We start from the raw sequence: 19743 nt of genomic DNA on the forward strand, positions 1-19743 counted from the left end.
GCAGCATCATCTGTAAGTAGCTGGTACATTCCTCCCTGGGAATGCACGCATGCTGTTTTCCTCCCACGTTCCAAAGGCGTACCAGTTAATAGATCAGTTGCCCGTTGTAAATTGTTCTGTAATTAGGTGGGTTCCTGGGTGGCGTGGCTGGCTGAGCAGAAAGCGCAGCCTGTTCTGCACTGTATCGCAAATAAAATAAAAATAAATGATGCCCTCTCTGGCTAGGCAAATGCAAGAATGACCAAGATATTTGCATGACTCAGTATCGTAGGCAGAAATGGGTTCTCATTATTTTTAATAATTTCCATGTAACACTACCCAAAGTAGCAAACATCTCAGTTTGCCAAGAAAGAGACATTTCCTTTACATCATAAAACCTGTATAAAGAAAACCTGAAATTAAGTTGCTGAGTTCCATTTAAATGCCTAGCTGCTTGCAGTAGATAGCTTGAATGTTAATAATTAACACTGGGAGGAACTGGGATCACTGTGCACACTTTTACTGTTTTACAAAGCTTTCACTGAGATATCATTTCACTCATTCCAGAACAGCTTGCACCCTACAGTTAGAATGAGTTTTCATTCAAAAACTTCGAAAGCTTCAGGAAATACTGTTGACATGAATTCCTGCAGCTGAGAAAGTCAGTTTAATGTAATCTGGAAAGTTGATCACAGACAAATCATATTCTCTATTCAATGAGCAAAGCTGTGGGATGCTAGTCAGAGATATGAGAACAAGCTGTTCATATGAGAAAAATAGATAATGAGAGTTAAGTTGAGACTACAAGCTTGTGAATTCAGCCCTTAACAGTGACAGGAATACATACTTAGTGTTAATAGCAAATGAGGGGAGGAATTTCAGAAGGGTGTACAAGAAAATTTTATTTAACTTTTATCTGTCTCCAATAGGGAAGAACACTGCTTTATCTAGTCCAAGAAATGAAGTAGGCCGTATGGAGAGTGTCACATCACAATTTTAGTATCAGTTCAGATTAGAGATAGGCAAAGACAGATAATCTAGAATTTACATAGCTAATGTTAGCACTAATTTCAGGAAATTGAGGGATCTAGCCGGGACAGACAATTCAAGAATTAGAAGTTGGTACACGATGTAGTAGTGGGTTGTTCTAAGGTATGGGTTGGCTATAATCTTACAAGGAGACCAATTTCCCTGGATGATGGGGTTGGAACGCAGAAAAAGAATATAATAGTTGTCAGTTGAATATTATTAGAGAGTAGAGAGAACTGAGAATATTTTTTGCTTTAATCTTTGTGTAGGAGAGGTTAAAAACATGATGTGGTTATAAAACCAGATTTATAGAATACAAAAGTTATGTCAAATCAAATAAATACAGGCTTGTCATCAGATGGAGCAATATGTCCAGTTCTGGGTGCTGTACATGGATGAAAGGACGTGAATGCTTTATAAAGGATGTTGAAGATATTTCTATAAGTTTTCCAGGGATTAAAAAGGTTACAATTGTGTTATTACTCAATGGACTATGAAGTTGTACTGCACAAACCATGAAGGAATAAGACAACTTAAAAAGACAGGTGTAGAAAGATATGCTATCAGAGCAGACGGAATAGAGACAAAGAGACCCTAAAAAAATAGCGTCCCCTGTTCGCAGCATCTAAACCTGATTTTATATCTGTTCATCTTATCAGTGTACGAGCTGCTTGAGTAGTGTCCATCAGTCTTTTACCACAATCCCTCTTAAATGTGCCTAATTTTTTCTGACAATCCTCTTGCGAAAGGTCTTACCATAATTTATCTCCTTGATCTATTTTAATTGTATGACTATTACTCGTCCCATGGGTCCGCCCTGGCTGAATAATGAATCCTTACCTATATACAGTGCTGTGCAAAAGATTTAGGCATATATATAGCTATGGTGCCTCTGACTTTTGCACAGTACTGATTTATCAACATGGAGCTGACAGCAAGTTTGTAAATCTGGCAAGAGCAAAGAATGTTGGGAATGGCAAGAGTGGAGGGCTGTGGGAGGGGTGTCTGACAGGTGGAAGAGAAGGAGTGGCAGGGGCAGGTGGTGTATGGGTGCAGACACACCCAACTTTGAGACACCAGTCAAGGTCTTTTGATCCCAAATACTTGGTTTACTGATACTTACAGAATATCTCTCTGGTGCTTACCGCTCAATCCCCTCTCCTTTCCCCTTTTCCCAACCATAATTCTATTCTCAGTCCACAATAGAGACCCATATCAGAATCAGGTCTATCATCACTCATGTATGTCAGGAAATTTGCTTTTTGCAGCTGCAACAGCAGTACAGTGCAATACATAAAATTACTACAGTACTGTGCAAAAGTCTTAGACACCCTAGCTATATATATGTATATATGTGCCTAAGACTTCTGAACAGTACTGTAAATATTTCACCCTGGATTAAGAGTGTTGAAACAATTGCCTTTTATGCCTTTCATTAATTTCTGAATAGTGTAGTAAGACCTTACTACAAATGAATTAAAAATAAGGTGCCATATTTCTTAATCAGTTCATTTTGCATGAGTATTCCAGTAGTTTGGACAAAACAGATGTAAGCCTCCTCATCTATATCACCTTGATATACTCTACTAGCTCTGTGGAGTTGCCACTAAGTGCATCACACCACATTCTCCGTCCAATCCTCATGTGCAACTCAGCTGAGAGCTGTTGTACTTAACCATGAATTCTTCTAGTTGTGTTAATAAGATTTCAGATCTGTTCTACTACAAAGCTTCAAGCAAGTGTAAATGCAGCTGGCTTTTTTGTCTTCATTATTGCTAACTTGTTTTTAAAATTTTGCCTTGCAGACTTTGTAGTCCTCAGTTAACCGATATCATCGTCGATCCAATGTGCGGGACAGGAGCTATCCCAATTGAGGTAAAGTCACTGAGATGAATGAGTCAGATACAGACAGATTTGACTGCATTGATCCATTTGTTGTAACTTCTGCCTGGGATCTTGGCACGCACAATTTCTAATTCACTTTGTATCATGTTGTAGAATTGACTTGTGTTATGTAGTACATGTACAGCTTTATACATCTCTCTCCTCAGCATTTTCTTTGTCTCTTTTCTCTATATTTTTCTACTTTTATTTCTCTCTTTTTCCACATCACTAATTCTCACTCCCTTCCAGCACCACAATTTCCCTTTCCCCATGCTTTTCACACTTCACATGGTGCAGTACCTGTAGAACTGAATGTGGTAAATTAGTTGCACTGGGCTCGTACTGCAAATGGATCTGTTAGAACATCCAGTAATGTCTAATGTATGGTAGGCTAGCAACCCATGTACTGTATCTCCTCCACTGGATTAGGCTGGGTCTGAGTTGTGCAGAGTGAGACTCCTGTATTATTTGTCACTGTGTACCTTTGTCATTTGCAACCCACCTTGATAGCCTCACGTTCCATTCATGTCACATACTGCAGAGCAAATGTGGCTAGGTTCCATCCATGATCTCAACTAAGTTGTTCTCATATAGGATAACAACAGGTAAATTGATCTTACCACACAGTAAGGATAAATGAGCCAAGATTCTCACCTGCCCATTATCTATCTGGTTACCTCAGCTAGAACATTCTTTGACATGCAGAAATTTTGCATATCAGGAGAGAGGAGGGAAGCGGATCAATGTTCCAAAGCTGTAACACTAGAATTCTCTCATTTTCATTTCTGTGGCTTAACTAATGGAAATTACATACAAAGATAAGGCAACAATTGTTTTGTATGATAGAATGTGAATTAGATCAGCAGCTGTCATTAACAATTCTGTGGCTTACTGACGATAACACCCATAATCAATCATCTTACAACAATGTAGAATTTCCCTAGGGAATTACCACTTTGAGGTATTGGATCTGCGAATCAGTAAGACTTATCACCTTTACTTGGAGGTGGATTAGGAATATAATGGCATAGAATCTCTTCCCTTTTGGAGATACTTCCCTGATTCTTCCCAAGTGTTTTCCCATCCCATGTTCACCTGCTATCAAAGCTGTCACACTTATGCATTGTTGGGAATGTCTTTTGGCATGATTCAAAATCCCCTGAACTCTGCTAAAAAAGCAAATCTTGTTAAAAATACTGTTAATATTTTAAAGTTAAAGATTAAAAACATACGCATGTGCACGCATATAGAAATATTTAAACCAACTTAATTAAATAAAAGCTTTATTTAGCTTTCTCCTATCCTTTGGAATAAGATTACTTTCCTTGAGCCAGTATTAACCTGTTACAGGTTGAGTAGGGTGGTCTTTGGAAGGTCAGACATCATGAAATGTCCATGTGGTTTAGGGGAATAATAGATCAGCCACAATAGAATGGTGGAGTAGACTCAGTGGCCTTATGGCCTAACTCTACTCCTGTGTCTTATGGTCTCATGAGTATAGCACGTAGGCAGTAGAATTGAAGATGCCACTGCCAGTTTAGACCCACAGTGAAAATGTGTCTAGCACTAGTCTGTCATTAGTGCTGATGTTGGCGAGTGAGATTTTGTCATTTCGTTTCGTTCTTATTAACAGGGAGAATTACAAGCAATAAATTGAAACAAGTTTGAGGAACGTTAAAACATGAGATTACAATTCTGGTTGGGCATGTTCTCCATAGCATGGGCCATCACGACAAGACATTCAACCTTTTCCTACACACTGTTTTTCACACAGTTGTATGTGTATAGAATAGGAAATATCAGTTATCAATCAGATTCAGATTTATTGATCACATTGTGGCGACCCAATTACTAGCACACTCGAACCGGCTGACAATTAGCCAGAGTGCAGGCACAAAGGAAGAAAGCCTGAGGGAGTTTCAGTACGTGCCTCTCGAGGTATCTGGTGGGGGAGACAGGCTTTAAAGCAAGACTGTGAAGTTGAAATAAACTTATTCTTTGACTGCAGTTTATCGACTCCGTGTCATTATTTTAGCGCTGCGTGTAGCACACCGCTACAATTGGTGACCCCGACGGTCCAAACATTTTTGGACCGGAGATGACAGACGCCTCATCTGTTAATGCGGTTTCCTTGAAACTGCCAAGCTTCTGGACGCTACATCCTCACCTATGGTTTAAGCAAGCAGAAGCCCAATTCCACGTTCGGCAGATAACCTCAGAGGACACCCGTTACTACTATGTGGTGAGCTCCCTCGACCAGGACACAGCGGCCCAGGTCGCGGAGTTCATACAGTCTCCCCCGGCGGACGGCAAGTACACGGAATTCAAAGCCCTGCTCATAGGGACTTTCGGGCTCTCCCGCCGCGAGCGAGCTGCCCGTTTACTGCACCTGGATGGCTTGGGAGACAGGCCTCCATCAGCTTTAATGAATGAGATGTTGTCTCTGGCCGATGGACACACACCCTGCCTCATGTTTGAGCAGGCATTCCTGGAGCAGCTGCCCGAGGGCATACGCCTGCTGCTGTCCGATGCGGATTTCAGCGACCCCCGGAAGGTGGCAACCCGGGCGGATGTGCTGTGGAACGCCAAGAAGGGGAGTGGGGCGTCCATCTCACTGATCACCCGGCCACGCTCCCAGCAGCGAACCAGTCCAGGCCCGGCTGCAGAGCCCGCTAAACCCAGAGGCTAGGGTGTGGAGCCCAACGAGCAATGGTGTTTCTACCACCAGCGGTGGGGCGCAGAAGCCCGCCGTTGTCGCCCGCCCTGCCAGTTCCCGGGAAACGCCAGGGCCAGCCGTCGCTGATGGCTACGACGGCTGGCCATCGGGATAGCCTCCTGTATGTGTGGGACAGCAGGTCGGGACGCCAGTTTTTGGTCGACACCGGTGCCGTGATCAGCGTCTTACCTCCGACGAGTTACGACACCCGCAGCAGGGCGCCGGGTCCCCCCCGCCAGCCGCGAACGGCAGCACTATAAGGACCTAAGGCACCCGTACGGTGCAGCTACGGTTCAACTCCAGCCAGTTTACGTGGGACTTCACACTGGCCGCCGTAGCCCAACCGCTTCTGGGTGCGGATTTCTTGCGGGCTCACAGCCTACTGGTCGACCTGCCCAGGAAGAGACTGGTTCACGCCGAGACCTTTCAGACGTTCTCCCTGGGTACAGCCCAGTTGCCAGCCCCTCACCTCGGCTCCATCACGCTGTCCGACAACGACTTCACCAGGGTCCTGGCGGATTTCCCATCGGTTCTGGCACCGCAGTTCGCGGCAGCCATGCCCTGACACGGCGTACAGCACCACATCCTGACCCAGGGACCACCCCTCCATGCCCGCGCTCGGCGGCTTCCCCCGGACAAGCTCCGACTGGCGAAGGAGAAGTTCAAGAGGATGGAGGAATTGGGGATCATTTGGCGGTTCGACAGCCCATGGGCCTCCCCCCTGCACATGGTGCCCAAAGCGACAGGGGGCTGGAGACCGTGCGGCGACTACCGCAGGCTGAACCAGGCTACAACACCGGACCGCTACCCTGTGCCGCACATTCAGGACTTTGCAGCAAACCTGCACGGCGCACGGATCTTCTCCAAGGTAGACCTCATCTGCGGATACCATCAAATCCCGATGCATCCGGACGACGTCCCCAAAACGGCTCTCATCACCCCGTTCGGTCTTTTTGAGTTCCTCCGCATGCCGTTCGGCCTGAAGAATGCAGCACAGACGTTCCAGCGGTGGATGGACACGGTGGGACGCGACCTGGACTTCGCATTCATCTATTTGGACGACATCCTCATAGCCAGCAGCAGTCGTCAGGAGCATCTGTCCCACCTCCGACAACTCTATGCCCGGCTGAGTGACTACGGTCTAACAATCAACCTGGCCAAATGCCAGTTCGGGCTCGACACCATTGACTTCCTGGGCCACAGGATTACCACAGATGGGGCAACCCCTCTGCCCGCTAAGGTAGATGCGGTCCGCCATTTCCCCCGACCCACCACGATCAAAGGCCTTCAGGAATTCGTAGGTATGGTCAATTTCTACCACCGCTTCCTCCCTTCAGCTGCCCGGATCATGCGCTCCCTGTTCGCCTTGCTGTCCGGTCCGGGCAAGGACATTACCTGGGACGAGGTGTCCGCCGTCGCTTACATTCAAACGAAGGATGCCTTGGCGAACGCCACGATGCTAGTGTACCCCAGAATGGACGTCCCTACCGCCCTCACAGTGGACGCATCTAATACGGCAGTCGGTGGGGTACTGGAGCAGCTCATCGCGGGCCGCTGGCAACCCCTGGCGTTTTTCAGCAAACACCTGCGGCCACCCGAGCTCAAATACAGTGCTTTCAACCGGGAGCTGTTGGTGCTATACCTGGCAATCTGGCATTTCAGGTACTTCTTAGAAGGTAGGCCCTTCACCGCGTTCACGGACCACAAACCGCTTACCTTTACATTCACAAAGGTGTCCGATCCCTGGTCGTCCCGCCAGCAGCGCCATCTGTCATACATCTCTGAATACACGACAGACGTCCGGCACGTCTTGGGTAAGGACAATGTCGTGGCGGATGTGGTCTCTCGCCCTAACATTCACGCCCTTTCCCAAGGGGTAGACTTTGAGGCGCTGGCAGAGGCACAGCAGGCAGATGAGGAGATCCCGAGTTACAGGACCGCAGTCTCCGGTTTGCAGCTCCAGGACCTCCCCGTAGGCCCAGGTGAGAGGACCCTACTCTGTGACGTCGCCACCGGCCAGCCCCGTCCTGTTGTCCCGGCACCTTGGCGACGACGTGTTTTCGACTCTGTTCATAACTTGGCGCACCCCTCCATCCGCACTACCGTCCGGATGGTCTCCAGCAGGTTTGTTTGGCACGGACTCCGCAAGCAGGTCCGTGAATGGGCCAGAACGTGCATGCACTGCCAGACGGCCAAGGTGCAGCGACACACCAAGGCCCCACCGCAGCAGTTCCACCCCACCCACCGGCGTTTCGACCACATTCATGTGGATATCGTGGGCCCCCTGCCAGTGTCGTGCGGGGCGCGGCACCTCCTGACTATCATGGACCGGTTCACAAGATGGCCGGAGGCGGTCCCACTCACTGACACCACCTCTGAATCTTGCGCCCGGGCACTGGTCGCCACCTGGGTGTCCCGCTTTGGTGTACCGGCCCACATTACCTCCAACAGAGGCGCCCAGTTCACCTCCAGCCTGTGGTCAGTGATGGCCAGCCTGTTGGGGACTCAGCTGCACCACACCACTGCCTACCACCCACAGTCGAACGGACTGGTGGAGCGTTTCCACCGTCACCTGAAGTTGGCTCTCATGGCCCGCCTGCGAGGAGCTAACTGGGCGGACGAGCTTCTCTGGGTCCTACTCGGCATCCGCACGGCGCCAAAAGACGATCTGCGCGCTTCGTCGGCCGAGTTGGTGTACGGCGCACCCCTGGTCGTTCCCGGGGAGTTCATACCAGCCCCAAGGGGGCGAGAGGAAGAACCCGCAGGAGTCCTGGGCAGACTACGCGAGAGGCTCGGTGCCCTGGCCCCCATACCCACTTCGCAGCATGGGCAGCACCCGACCTGCATACCCAAAGACCTGCAGAGCTGTAAGTTTGTGTTTGTACGACAGGGCGGGCATCGGCCACCGCTGCAACAGCCCTACGAGGGGCCGTTTACGGTGATCAGAAACGACGGGTCCACCTTCGTGCTGGACGTTGGGGGGAGAGAGGAGGTTTTCACGGTGGACCGACTCAAACCGGCCCATGTGGACTTGGCGCAACCGGTCGAGTTTCCGGCACCGCGGCGCAGAGGCCGCCCTCCCAAACAGGGCCCGGCCCAGACTGTGGACATTGGGGGGTGTATCGCCGGTTCTGGGGGTGGGGGGGGTTATGTGGCGACCCAATTACTAGCACACTCGAACCGGCTGACAATTAGCCAGAGTGCAGGCACAAAGGAAGAAAGCCTGAGGGGGTTTCAGTACGTGCCTCTCGAGGTATCTGGTGAGGGAGACAGGCTTTAAAGCAAGACTGTGAAGTTGAAATAAACTTATTCTTTGACTGCAGTTTATCGACTCCGTGTCGTTATTTTAGCGCTGCGTGTAGCACACCGCTACAACATGCACATAAAAACATACAGTGAAATGTATTGTTTGCATTAACAATCATCACATCTAAGGATGTGCTGGGGCAGCCTGCAAGTGTCAGCACCAACCTAGCATGACCACAATTAAATATTTAAAGCTGTCACAAATCTTAGAGCTATTTTAAATGTGAGGTTGGGTGTAGTCTTTAACACTCATAACTTCAGCAGGTTTGCCTTTAGTAGCAAGTAGTCCATAAGGGTCTCTTGTAATTACTGTACGTAAAAAGTACTTTGTACATGTTTTGAGCTGTGCCTTTAGTTGTTGATACCTGTCTCTCATTTGAACATTTTTCTAGGGAGCTTTGGAATTCACACAGTCTTACTTTGTTGGTGGAGACAACAATGTACTGGCTGTGAACAGATCCATTAATAACATCAATTCCTTACAGAAGAAGAGACTTGATAAGGGAAGGTAAGAATTAATTCTACTGCCAGGTGGACACTGAGTTCTGCTTCTCCAAGGGGCTTTGCAATGTTCCTATAAATGTACCGTCAGGTCGTTGATTCCATTTTCAAATATTGTGAAATTGAACTCTTACAGCTGTATTTTTTTCAGTCAGCCTTTGTCAAGGAGAGAGCGGCAAGAAATCACCTGAGATTATAGACCATTGGCCCCAGTTACAAACTACATATCATATTTAGCAAAGGCTAGAGTTGAGTTCAAACGTTAGGTACCCATGTGTATATGGAGTTCCCTTGGAGGTGCACACAGAATTGTACACACCACAGGTCAGCACCTTCAGAAGTACCCAGTCTTGAATCCCCATCTGAAACCTAGATGCTTTTAATATACAGGAAAATCAGGAGATTCCTAGAAAGTTAAATCTAAAATGTGATAACGGTTGTTATTTTAGTTGAAAAAAATCCGTTATCGAAACTCACCCATTAAAGGTTAAGTTACATTGTTAAATCTTGGCTTTTAATTCAAGATATAAAAGTTGACCCTTGCCTAGTAGTGGTTTATTGGTAAGACTAATGAATAACTGACCAAAATTAAGACATGACAAACCTGAGCCTGAATAAATGATTTGTTGTCCATTTCCCAACCCATTGTGTAGTTGTAACAATCTTAAACATACTGTTGATTTGTTAGAAAGTGGAATATCCAATACTAATCATAATCCAAGAACACATCTGTAATATTGAGCAATTCCTCCCATGCTAGGCCAGAGCAGCAGATTATAGCTTGATGCAATGTTTTATCAGAATGTAAATGAAATAACACAAATCAACTGATCTCTATCAGGATGACAGTCAACAACCATCCACTGTGCCCTATCTGGAGGTCAGAAGAAGATAATCACCAGGCTTTCCAATCCTAATACCAGTGCAATTAATAGCTTCTCAACATCCACTGACTGGTTCACATGGGTGCTGCTGAATAACTTACCTTTGTGGAAATATAACTCAAAATGTGTAGCATGTTTAGGGAACGAATAGGGCCTTGAGGTTTAAGAAAAGTACGCCTATGAAGGCTAATCTAAGGTGTCTTTTATTTCATCTCTTACTGAAATTAACGTTGTTGTGCATTGCAGGACTAACTGGGGCTTGCCTTTAGATGTTATACAGTGGGATATCTGTAACCTTCCACTCAAGACCAGTTCTGTGGATATCATTATATCAGATATGCCTTTTGGAAAGAGGTAAGACTGCACTCTGAACTGTGGAATTCACCACGAGGAACTTAATATTTCATTGTTCATCTCATTTGTGTATACAGAAATGGTTATTCCATCTACTTATTTAACAATATCCTTGTCATTGAAAATAATGAGGAGATAGTAAGATTGTATCTACTTGGGTTATCCTACACTGGCTTTTTTTGCATTCTTCCTTCATTGGTTGTTTCCTCCTGAACTTTAACTTTAAACTTTAACAAAACTTCAAACAAAATATCTATCCTTAAAAACATTTTGACTGACTCTTTAGAATACTTTTCTAATTTTTGTGATTCAAAGAATCAAAATACATTTATTATCAAAGTATGCATGTATTATACAACCATGAGAATCGACTTCCCACAGGCAGCCACTAAACAAAGAAACACCATGGAACCCCTTCAAAGAAAACATCAAACACCCAATTCATGAAAAAAAGAACAAATCGTGCAAGTGGCAAAAACGAGCAAATAACACACAATATTAAACATCAAACTGCAGAGACCTTGAAATGGTCTAGGAATGTTCCGTTTAGTTCAATTCAATTTAACACTGTGTCATTTGTTGACTGCAAGCCGCAGAGCCAGTCCACATCGAAGTGCCCCAATCAAAATTGCACAATAAAAGTGTAACCAGAAACATATGTAACATGAACTGCAAAGTCCTCTAAAAACAAGTACTACCCACAAGCCATGCTGCTGAAACCTTGCCCAAGACCCAAGCCTCCTGACCTTACTCTGGCAGCAGTGAGCAAGGAGAAGGAAAATGATCAAATGCAGAGAGACAGCGTTGAACACCACTCACCTTCTGCTCTTGTACTCGTTGATTTCAATCTTGCTCAGCAAGATAGGCGAATAATGGAGCTGATGATGGGTTCGTGCACTGCAAGCCACATGCTGAATTCCCCTTGAAACAGCTAAAGCTCTAGTTTGCCCAGTCAGCTCAAAAACACATAATAAAAATGTAAATTACAAGCTCCAATTGCATGCAGTTTAGTAGTAGAAGCGTGTTTAAAAGAAGAAGGAAGAGAAAAGGTTTTAGTGAATTATCTGGATGTTGCCATTGGTTGCGTTGGTCACTGACATCTTGACTAACACCCACTTGTCTGATGGATTCTAAATATACTTCCACCTGTAAAGCATATCAAACCTTCAATGTATTATAACTATAGATTAATGCTTGAAGCTTATTGATTTAAACTATTCAATAAGCTTCAAGACTTTGGTCTCAATACCTCCCTGTGTAATTGGATCCTTGATTTCCTCACTTGCAGACCCCAGACAGTTTGGATTGGCAACAATATCTTTTCCACCATCTCCATCAGCACAGGTGCACCACAAGGTTGTGTGCTCAGCCCCCTGTTCTACTCACTTTACACTGTGTGGCTAAGCACAGCTTCAATGCCATATTCAAGTTTGTTGATGACACCACCGTCGTAGGCTGAATTAGCATATAGGAGTGAAATTGAAAATTGGCTGAGTGGTGCCACAACAACAGTCAATGTCAGCAAGACCAAGAAGTTGATTATTGACTTCAGGAGAAGGAAACCAGTCCTCCTCAGAGGAACAGAGATGGAGAGGGTCAGCAACTTTAAATTCCTCAGTGTTATCATTTAGGAGGACCTGTCCTGGCCCAGCACGTAAGTGCAATTATGAAGAAAGCATGGCATCACCTCTACTTAGCAGATTGTGAAGATTCAGCATGACATTTAAAACTTTGACAAACATATATAGATGTGTGTGGAGAGTATATTGACTGGCTAAATGGAAACACCAATGTCCTTGAATCTAAGGTCCTACAAAAGGTAGTGGATATCGCCCAGTCCATCATTAGTAAAAACCCTCCCCAACATTGAACACATCTACATGGAGTGATGTTGCAAGAAAGCAGCATCCATCATCAGGGACCCCCACCGCCCAGGTCATGCTCTCTTCTAACGGCTGCCATCAGAAAGAAGGTACAGGAGCCTCAGTACTCACATTCAGGAAGAGTTGTTACCCCTCAACCATCAGGCTCTTGAACCAGTGGAAATAACATCATTGTTATCCCATCACTGAACTGCTCCCATAACCTATGGACTCACCTTCAAGAATTCTTCATCTCTTGTTCTTGATGTTTATTGCTTATTTATTTATTTACTGTTATTATTTATCTCTTTCATTTTGTATTTGCACAATTTGTTGTCTTTTGCACACTAGTTTAACACCCAAGTTGGTGCAGTCTTTCATTGGTTCTATTATGGATTTATTGTATATGGTTGTTGGAAGTAGGTACAGAGGAGATGTCGGGGTGTTTTTTTATGCAGAGGGTGGTGAGGGCGTGGAATGGGCTTCTGGCAATGGTGGTGGAGACAGATACGAGATTCCTGGATAGGTACTTGGAGCTTAGGAAAATAGAGGGCTATGGGTAACCCTAGGTAGTTTCTAAAATAAGTACATGTTCGGCACAGCATCGTGGGCTGAAGGGCCTGTATTGTGCTGTAGGTTTTCTATGTTTCTATGACATATACTGTATGTACTTTGATAATAAATTTACTTTGAAATTTGAACTTTGAACTGCTATGTAAAATGATTGAAATAAAGAAGATATGGCACCTTTCATAACCCCAGGACACCCCAAAGCACTTTAGAGTAAATTACACAATTTGAAGTTCAGCCACTATTGAAATGTACATTTTATCATGACCAGATAATTTACCTTTTAATGATGTTGGTACAGGGATAAATATTTGCCAGGACTTGGGGAACTTCTTTGAAATATTCTTGCACGATTTTTGACTTTACTCTGAGATGGTAGATGGGGTCTCAGCTAAATGTCTCTTCTAAATATTGGTACCATAATAGTCCAGTGTTCCCAAAGTATTTAATAGGAATGTCATCTGGCCTAGGACCTAAAATCACGGCCTTTTGAGTCCATTGAAAGTGTAATACTGAGCTGAAGCTGATGCACTAATGTTGATACGTTAAGTTTACTTCTCATTCATTTCCATGTTTGCCTTAAAATTATGTCATTTTAATTAATGTTGAAAATGAGTGCATTAATTTGAACTGGAGGTCCCTCTTACTTTACCAGATTAAAATATTAAGGTGGTTTTATTGTGGTTTAATTGCTTTACAAAAGACCTATTATTGACAAAATGTTCTTGTTACTAGCATTATTTATCCCTAATAGTTCTTGTGTGGAGGGTGGGATGCCAGACACATGGAGTATTGAACCTACTAGAATTACACTCATCGGTGCAAGCAGTCAATATTCTGCCTCTTTCCTGATGGTTGCAATGTAGTTTGAAAAGATGGGAGTAATCAGGAGGCAAACTGCTTGTTGTAAAACACTCCGCCTTTGTCCTGCTCTTGTGACCTTAAGACTTATATACGGTATCATTTCTTGTATTTCAGATGCAGGTATAACTGCCAGATATGAGCACTGTTATGTGAGGTTGACCAGTGACTGAGCCCAGCTCATACATCTAAATTTGCATTCTGGTTGCTTGGTAGCAGCCAATGTGGTTAACAATGTATTAACTCTGAAATAAATTTGGATTCAAATTTTGATTTAATTAATTTCTTGGCCAACTTGTGAATCTTCCACCAATTTCAGGAAAATCCCAGGCTGAATGGTTTTGATTTTCTATGCTCCTGGACTATAACGATGAAATAACTGTCAGAGATTAAATCAGTGCAAACATGGGTTTGAATATTCTTTGGTGTTGTAATACAGGTTGAGACTCTTTGGTCTGGCACTCTGTGATCAGGGAACTTCCATAGTCTGCTGTATTGTGAATCTGGCACTGTTACCACTAGGTTGGCTGCATTAGCATTTTATATTAGCAAAATTAGAGACAAAGAATTAAACTTCACTCTTTCAGAATTTGTGTGAAAATATATAGACATGATATATACGGAGTACTAGTTAACTATGTACAATAATCTCATTCTGCTGGTTCGCAGCAGGAGGCCACTTAAGGGATTTGCTTTGAAAACTGATAAGGCAGTATCTTCTATTGATCTTTGCAGCTGCAGTTCATTTGATGTATATGCTCATTACAAGCATTGCTTTTTCTAGTTGTTTACCAGTTTGCCTACTGAGACCTTCCAGTAGAGAAGCAGTACTTAAGAACCATTGCATTTGGTTGCTCTCTAATGTTTGGAGAGGACCTCCTTTGTGTTACAACAAAACAACATCTACGTGCTACTGGTACTGTCTTAACTGAATAAGCTTTGGAATGTGAGAGATGATTCTGGGACTAGGTGATGATTCACATGCACATTTTTTACCCCATTTCTACTGACCTTGCTCAGTGTTACTTCAATTTGCTCAGTGGCCTCTACCCATCCTGGTTTGTAGAAAGTAGATGGTGTAACAAAAGGATCAACCTGAAAAAGCCTTGGTTCAGTTCTGAATTTAACACATCAGCTGGTATGAAAACCCAAACTTTAGAGAAAGGAAAATATGCATGTAACTATTGATTGAGAACTTGATTGGATTTGACTCTAATATTACAGATGTTCAAACAAAATGCTGACTTATGTGAAAAATATAAAAGCCCCTATATGAAAAATGACCAGCATGGCGAAATACTGGATAAATGTACCATTAGTGTTTTCTGACATCTAAATTTAATGAAACTAGGATAGGTTCAAAGAGGAAAAACTGGGACCTTTATCCAGCCTGTCTGAAGGAAATGGGGCGAGTATGCAGACCTGAGACAGGGAGAGCTGCTCTCCTAACACAAGACAAGAAATGCTTTGTGAAGGTAAGAAGCTGTCAAGTACTTGGCAATTGGGACACAGAGCATTCAGATTCAGATATACTTATTTATCCCATGTATGTGGAAATATACAGTAATCTGTGCCGTTTGTGTCAATAACCTACACAACCTATTGATTCTGGCACCAACTTAGCATGCACACAATGTTGGGCACAACAACACAATCATTCACACTGATGGACAGGCCACCAACCCCAGGGCAGGCTGCATCCAATCCTTCAACCTCCAGTCGTTGGCCCCGAACTCTGACCTACGGACAAGACAACCCAGGTGCTTTGATCTTCAGGCTTCAACCTTCAGACTTGCTGACTTCAGTCTTCAATTTCCAGACTTTGCTGATCTCTGGATAGCAATCCCACCACTTGCCAGTCACGGGACTTGGACCTCCAGACTCAACCTCCAGACGTAAATGGCCCTCCGACCCTGAGACTTGCAGACTGTGGTTCCTCAGTCTCAGAGGCCAGCAACTTCTGTTCTTGACCACGGGGACAGATAGATGATAGATAGATAGATAGATACTTTATTCATCCCCATGGGGAAATTCAACTTTTTTCCAATGTCCCATACACTTGTTGAAGCAAAACTAATTACAGACAATACTTAACTCAGTAAAAAATATGATATGCATCTAAATCACTATCTCAAAAAGCATTAATAATAGCTTTTAAAAAGTTCTTAAGTCCTGGCGGTAGAATTGTAAAGCCCAATGGCATTGGGGAGTATTGACCTCTTCATCCTGTCTAAGGAGCATTGCATCGATAGCAACCTGTCGCTGAAACTGCTTCTCTGTCTCTGGATGGTGCTAAGTAGAGGATGTTCAGGGTTTTCCATGATTGACCGTAGCCTACTCAGCGCCCTTCGCTCTGCTACCGATGTTATACTCTCCAATACTTTGCCCATGACAGAGCCCACCTTCCTTACCAGCTTATTAAGATGTGAGGCGTCCCTCTTCTTAATGCTTCCTCCCCAACACGCCACCACAAAGAAGATTACTGGTCTTTATCCTTAGCACCAACCAACCCAAACTCTGTTCTCAGGGTTCACTGGCCTTTGACTGCAAGTGCTCCAACCTGGACTCTGAGCTGTGACTCCTGCCCCTGATTCATCCTTTACTGTCCCTGACCTCTAACTCTCCCTCATCCCTCTCTTTAATCCCTGACTCCCTTCACTGTCCTGAAAACAGTCCCTATGAACTTGAAAAAACAACTGCCTGAGCCACATGTTTGATAGCCATCACAGTGGTCATAGTGGCATTATAACATATTGATGTGTGTATCTGATGGTGCTGCTGTTGGAACTTGAATCACCCATGAGTTAGTGTAGAGAGGCTCTGTGAGGACTGCTGTTACTTAGGCATAGATGAACAATGCAGCCTCTCATTGCTGAAATGTGCAGCTCAATGCTGCAATCTTGGCTGGCACCTTGACTGTGATTTATTCCTGGGGACCGGCAGCATTTGCCTCATGTCTACAGGGCAGCTGGGTTCTCGTTTCTCTCACTGCCTCTTGCCAGAGGTGATGGAACTCATTGTCTCCCACTCTCCTCTCATTGCTTAGCTGCACAAAGGCAGCTTATTACCCCAGAGAAATCCCTGGACTGGGAAAAGCTGAACAGACAAATATAGAGAAAGAGAAACAGCAGCTTCTGTCACATCCAACAGAAGGTGATGAGAGAGATCGAAGGACCAGGGGCTATTAACACTTGGAGCTGGCCTGCCAGTCCCCAGCATTGGTGGGGCCCATGCACTTTACCAACCAGGCTTTAGTCTCGTGCACTGAAGTTCAACACTGAGTGGCTGCACTCCTCACCCCACTTTACCCATCTTCACTTTGAGTCACAAGTGATTCATTGTTGTGAGAGCACCTAAGGGGAATGGGGGTTCCCAGCGGACTGAGGTGAGTCTTTTTGAAAAGCACAGTAGGTTAGATATCTTTGAGTGTTCAGACTGAAGGACGAAGAGCACTATTACAAAGCAGCTAAGCACAGTACCCGTTGTTCACCCTGCCAAGATCACAAAGGGTGACTGGTGTCTTTGAAGACCGATGCCCTGTATGGATGAGCACCACATTCTGTCAAGCTAGGATGAAAGTTGTTCTGATTTTGAACAGTTTTTCTCTTCATATCACTTGTAATCCAGAACATGTGTTATATGGTCAAAAGTCTAACTACAACTCCTGAAATTACAACTGATATTCATTTTCTTCTGCTGCAGGCCATGTCAAAAATGGGTCATCTCTGGAGGAAGTCTCATACTGTCTGGGTGAACGTCGGTGGGCTACATGCTGCTGTCTACCTGTTAAAACGTACAGGTCTTTCCTTTAATGAGTTATTTAAGATGCCTCAAGAATCTGCTCAGAACAAGGATGTTTTGTGTAAAACGGGGGCAGTAGAAATAGAAGAGAAGGAAATGTGTAGTCCTAAGGAATAAACATGAGCCTTGTTGGTAAGATGTGGGTTTAAAACAAAGTTAATGGAGAAAAAGTTTGTGCTGTCTTTCATCAGTTGATCCAAGGACCATTTTCAGACTCTGCACCATCTTAAATCTGTGAAGCAGATTGGTAGTGAATGTTACAAGGACTCAAGACATCAAAGGAGGTTGAGATAGCAATTTGAATAGGTGGAAATCTTTGTTACATTGGATCTGCCACCTACCTCCCCCTTCCATTCTCAGTTACATCAGAACAATTTGAGTGTGGTCAGTATTTCCTATTTGTTAGTTTTAGATTAATGCACAGGACAGCAGAAATGGGGGCAAAGAAACTGAGCAAAGTTTTTCTTTCAACTGAGCTGAGCTGAGAAGCCAACAGACGATAAACATTCTCAACTAAAGTTTAAGAATTTTGTGGTTGTTTTTAACATTATGGAATTCTTGTTTGTGTGGTACAATAAGTCAGTATTAAAAATACTCTTAAAATATCCCACTCCAAAAAAATGTAATATATAACTTAATCTCCCCTCCAAAACAAAACTCTTTCCCCCCCCCCCCCCCCCCCCGCCTCCTCTTCTGTTAATCTCTTTCTGATTCTGGATATTTCACCAATATTTCTTTAATCCATACCTACCATCCTTTTTAAACCTTTGGCTGCTATAACCTTGTTTATGGAGGCATCACCTAGTTCATTAATGACACTTAGAAGCCAATACTACTGTATGTTCTAATTCTGTGCTAAGCAGTACTTTTACAGTAGTTCCCCTCAATGTTTCTGGATTAGGTGGAGAAGAATTGAGTCAGATTTTCCACTCATCACCATCCAGCAGTCCTGATTGGAAACAGCAGATGGAGGAATATTGGCTGAAATTTACCTGGCCTGGTGTGTCTGCCCAATAGGTTCATCTGTAGAGAGATACTGGAAGCAGCTGATAGACTGGCCATTGTTTTTCAGGCCTCAAGGGAGATAAAATACAGTAATTAATCTAATTCAACACCAAATGCTTAGTATTGGAAGAATTGGAGAGAGGTTGTGCAGAATTTGCATATAGATCCTGTTGAATTATTCAGAATCTAATACTAGCACTTGATTCCTTCTTGCCTTGAAATACTGAGTGCTTCAGATAACTAACTGCTTTCTGTGGTGCAGTGACCGCAAATGGAGGGTGGATCTTGAAATACAGGCTTACACGCATCCTATAGAATTGTGAGACAGTACACACAACGTAGGATACCTTGATTAGAGTTTGAGATTTTATCCTAGCTTTCATTTTTGTCTTCTCAACTACGACAGAACTAAAATATATTTAAATGTCACACAGAGTGAGAATTTGTGCTGTTTTAATTTGCTGAGATAGATTGGTTAAGAGATACATGAGCAAAACTTATTTGAATGTTATTTACATTTTAGAATAAAAGTTTGGATATGATTTTAAGGTTGTCCAATTTTTCTAGCAGTGCTAGTCCTGTCAGCAGCCCCCAGGTGCATTTAAAATCCATATTACACACAAGACAAATTAGAAAAGGAGACTGCCTTGATTGGACTGCTATTGAAATGCAGGCTAATATTTTGAACACAGTAAGTATAGCCATTACAATACCAGTGGAATTTCCTTGGTTTGCAAATATCTGGTTCCCTTTTCAAATGTCTCTAGTTACCAGCTTTGTACATTTGCTCTGGTGTAGCTTCTTCTTTGTGCTAGCCATTAGCCACCACCTAACTTACAAAGGTATCTATAAGTCAGATAATGGGTTCTCATGTTCTCTTGAAATCACCTAGTTCTATTTCATAGAAACATAGAAAACCTACAGCACAATACAGGCCCTTTGGCCCACAAAGTTGTGCCGAACATGTTCCTACATTAGAAATTACTAGGCT

General features: G+C 43.9%; 1 protein-coding gene across 5 annotated transcripts in view; it reads left to right on the forward strand.

The window, feature by feature from the left end:
- Positions 1–19294, forward strand: part of thumpd3 (THUMP domain containing 3) — a 43603-nt gene extending 24309 nt beyond the window's left edge. For 4 of the 5 annotated variants that reach the window (XM_073072510.1, XM_073072513.1, XM_073072514.1 and 1 more), the window contains exons 6-10: positions 2814–2883; positions 9307–9422; positions 10546–10653; positions 15298–15421; positions 17649–19294. In XM_073072510.1, the coding sequence (XP_072928611.1) occupies positions 2814–2883; positions 9307–9422; positions 10546–10653; positions 15298–15421; positions 17649–17864 (634 nt within the window). In that variant the 3' untranslated portion in view covers positions 17865–19294. Of the gene's footprint in view, positions 1–2813; positions 2884–9306; positions 9423–10545; positions 10654–11941; positions 14032–15297; positions 15422–17648 lie in introns of those variants that run through there. The other variant, XM_073072516.1, reaches the window with a different exon arrangement.
- The last annotated feature ends 449 nt before the right edge of the window (positions 19295–19743 follow it).

Source organism: Hemitrygon akajei, chromosome 19 (genome assembly GCF_048418815.1).
Source record: "Hemitrygon akajei chromosome 19, sHemAka1.3, whole genome shotgun sequence".
Classification (NCBI taxonomy): Eukaryota; Metazoa; Chordata; class Chondrichthyes; order Myliobatiformes; family Dasyatidae; genus Hemitrygon; species Hemitrygon akajei.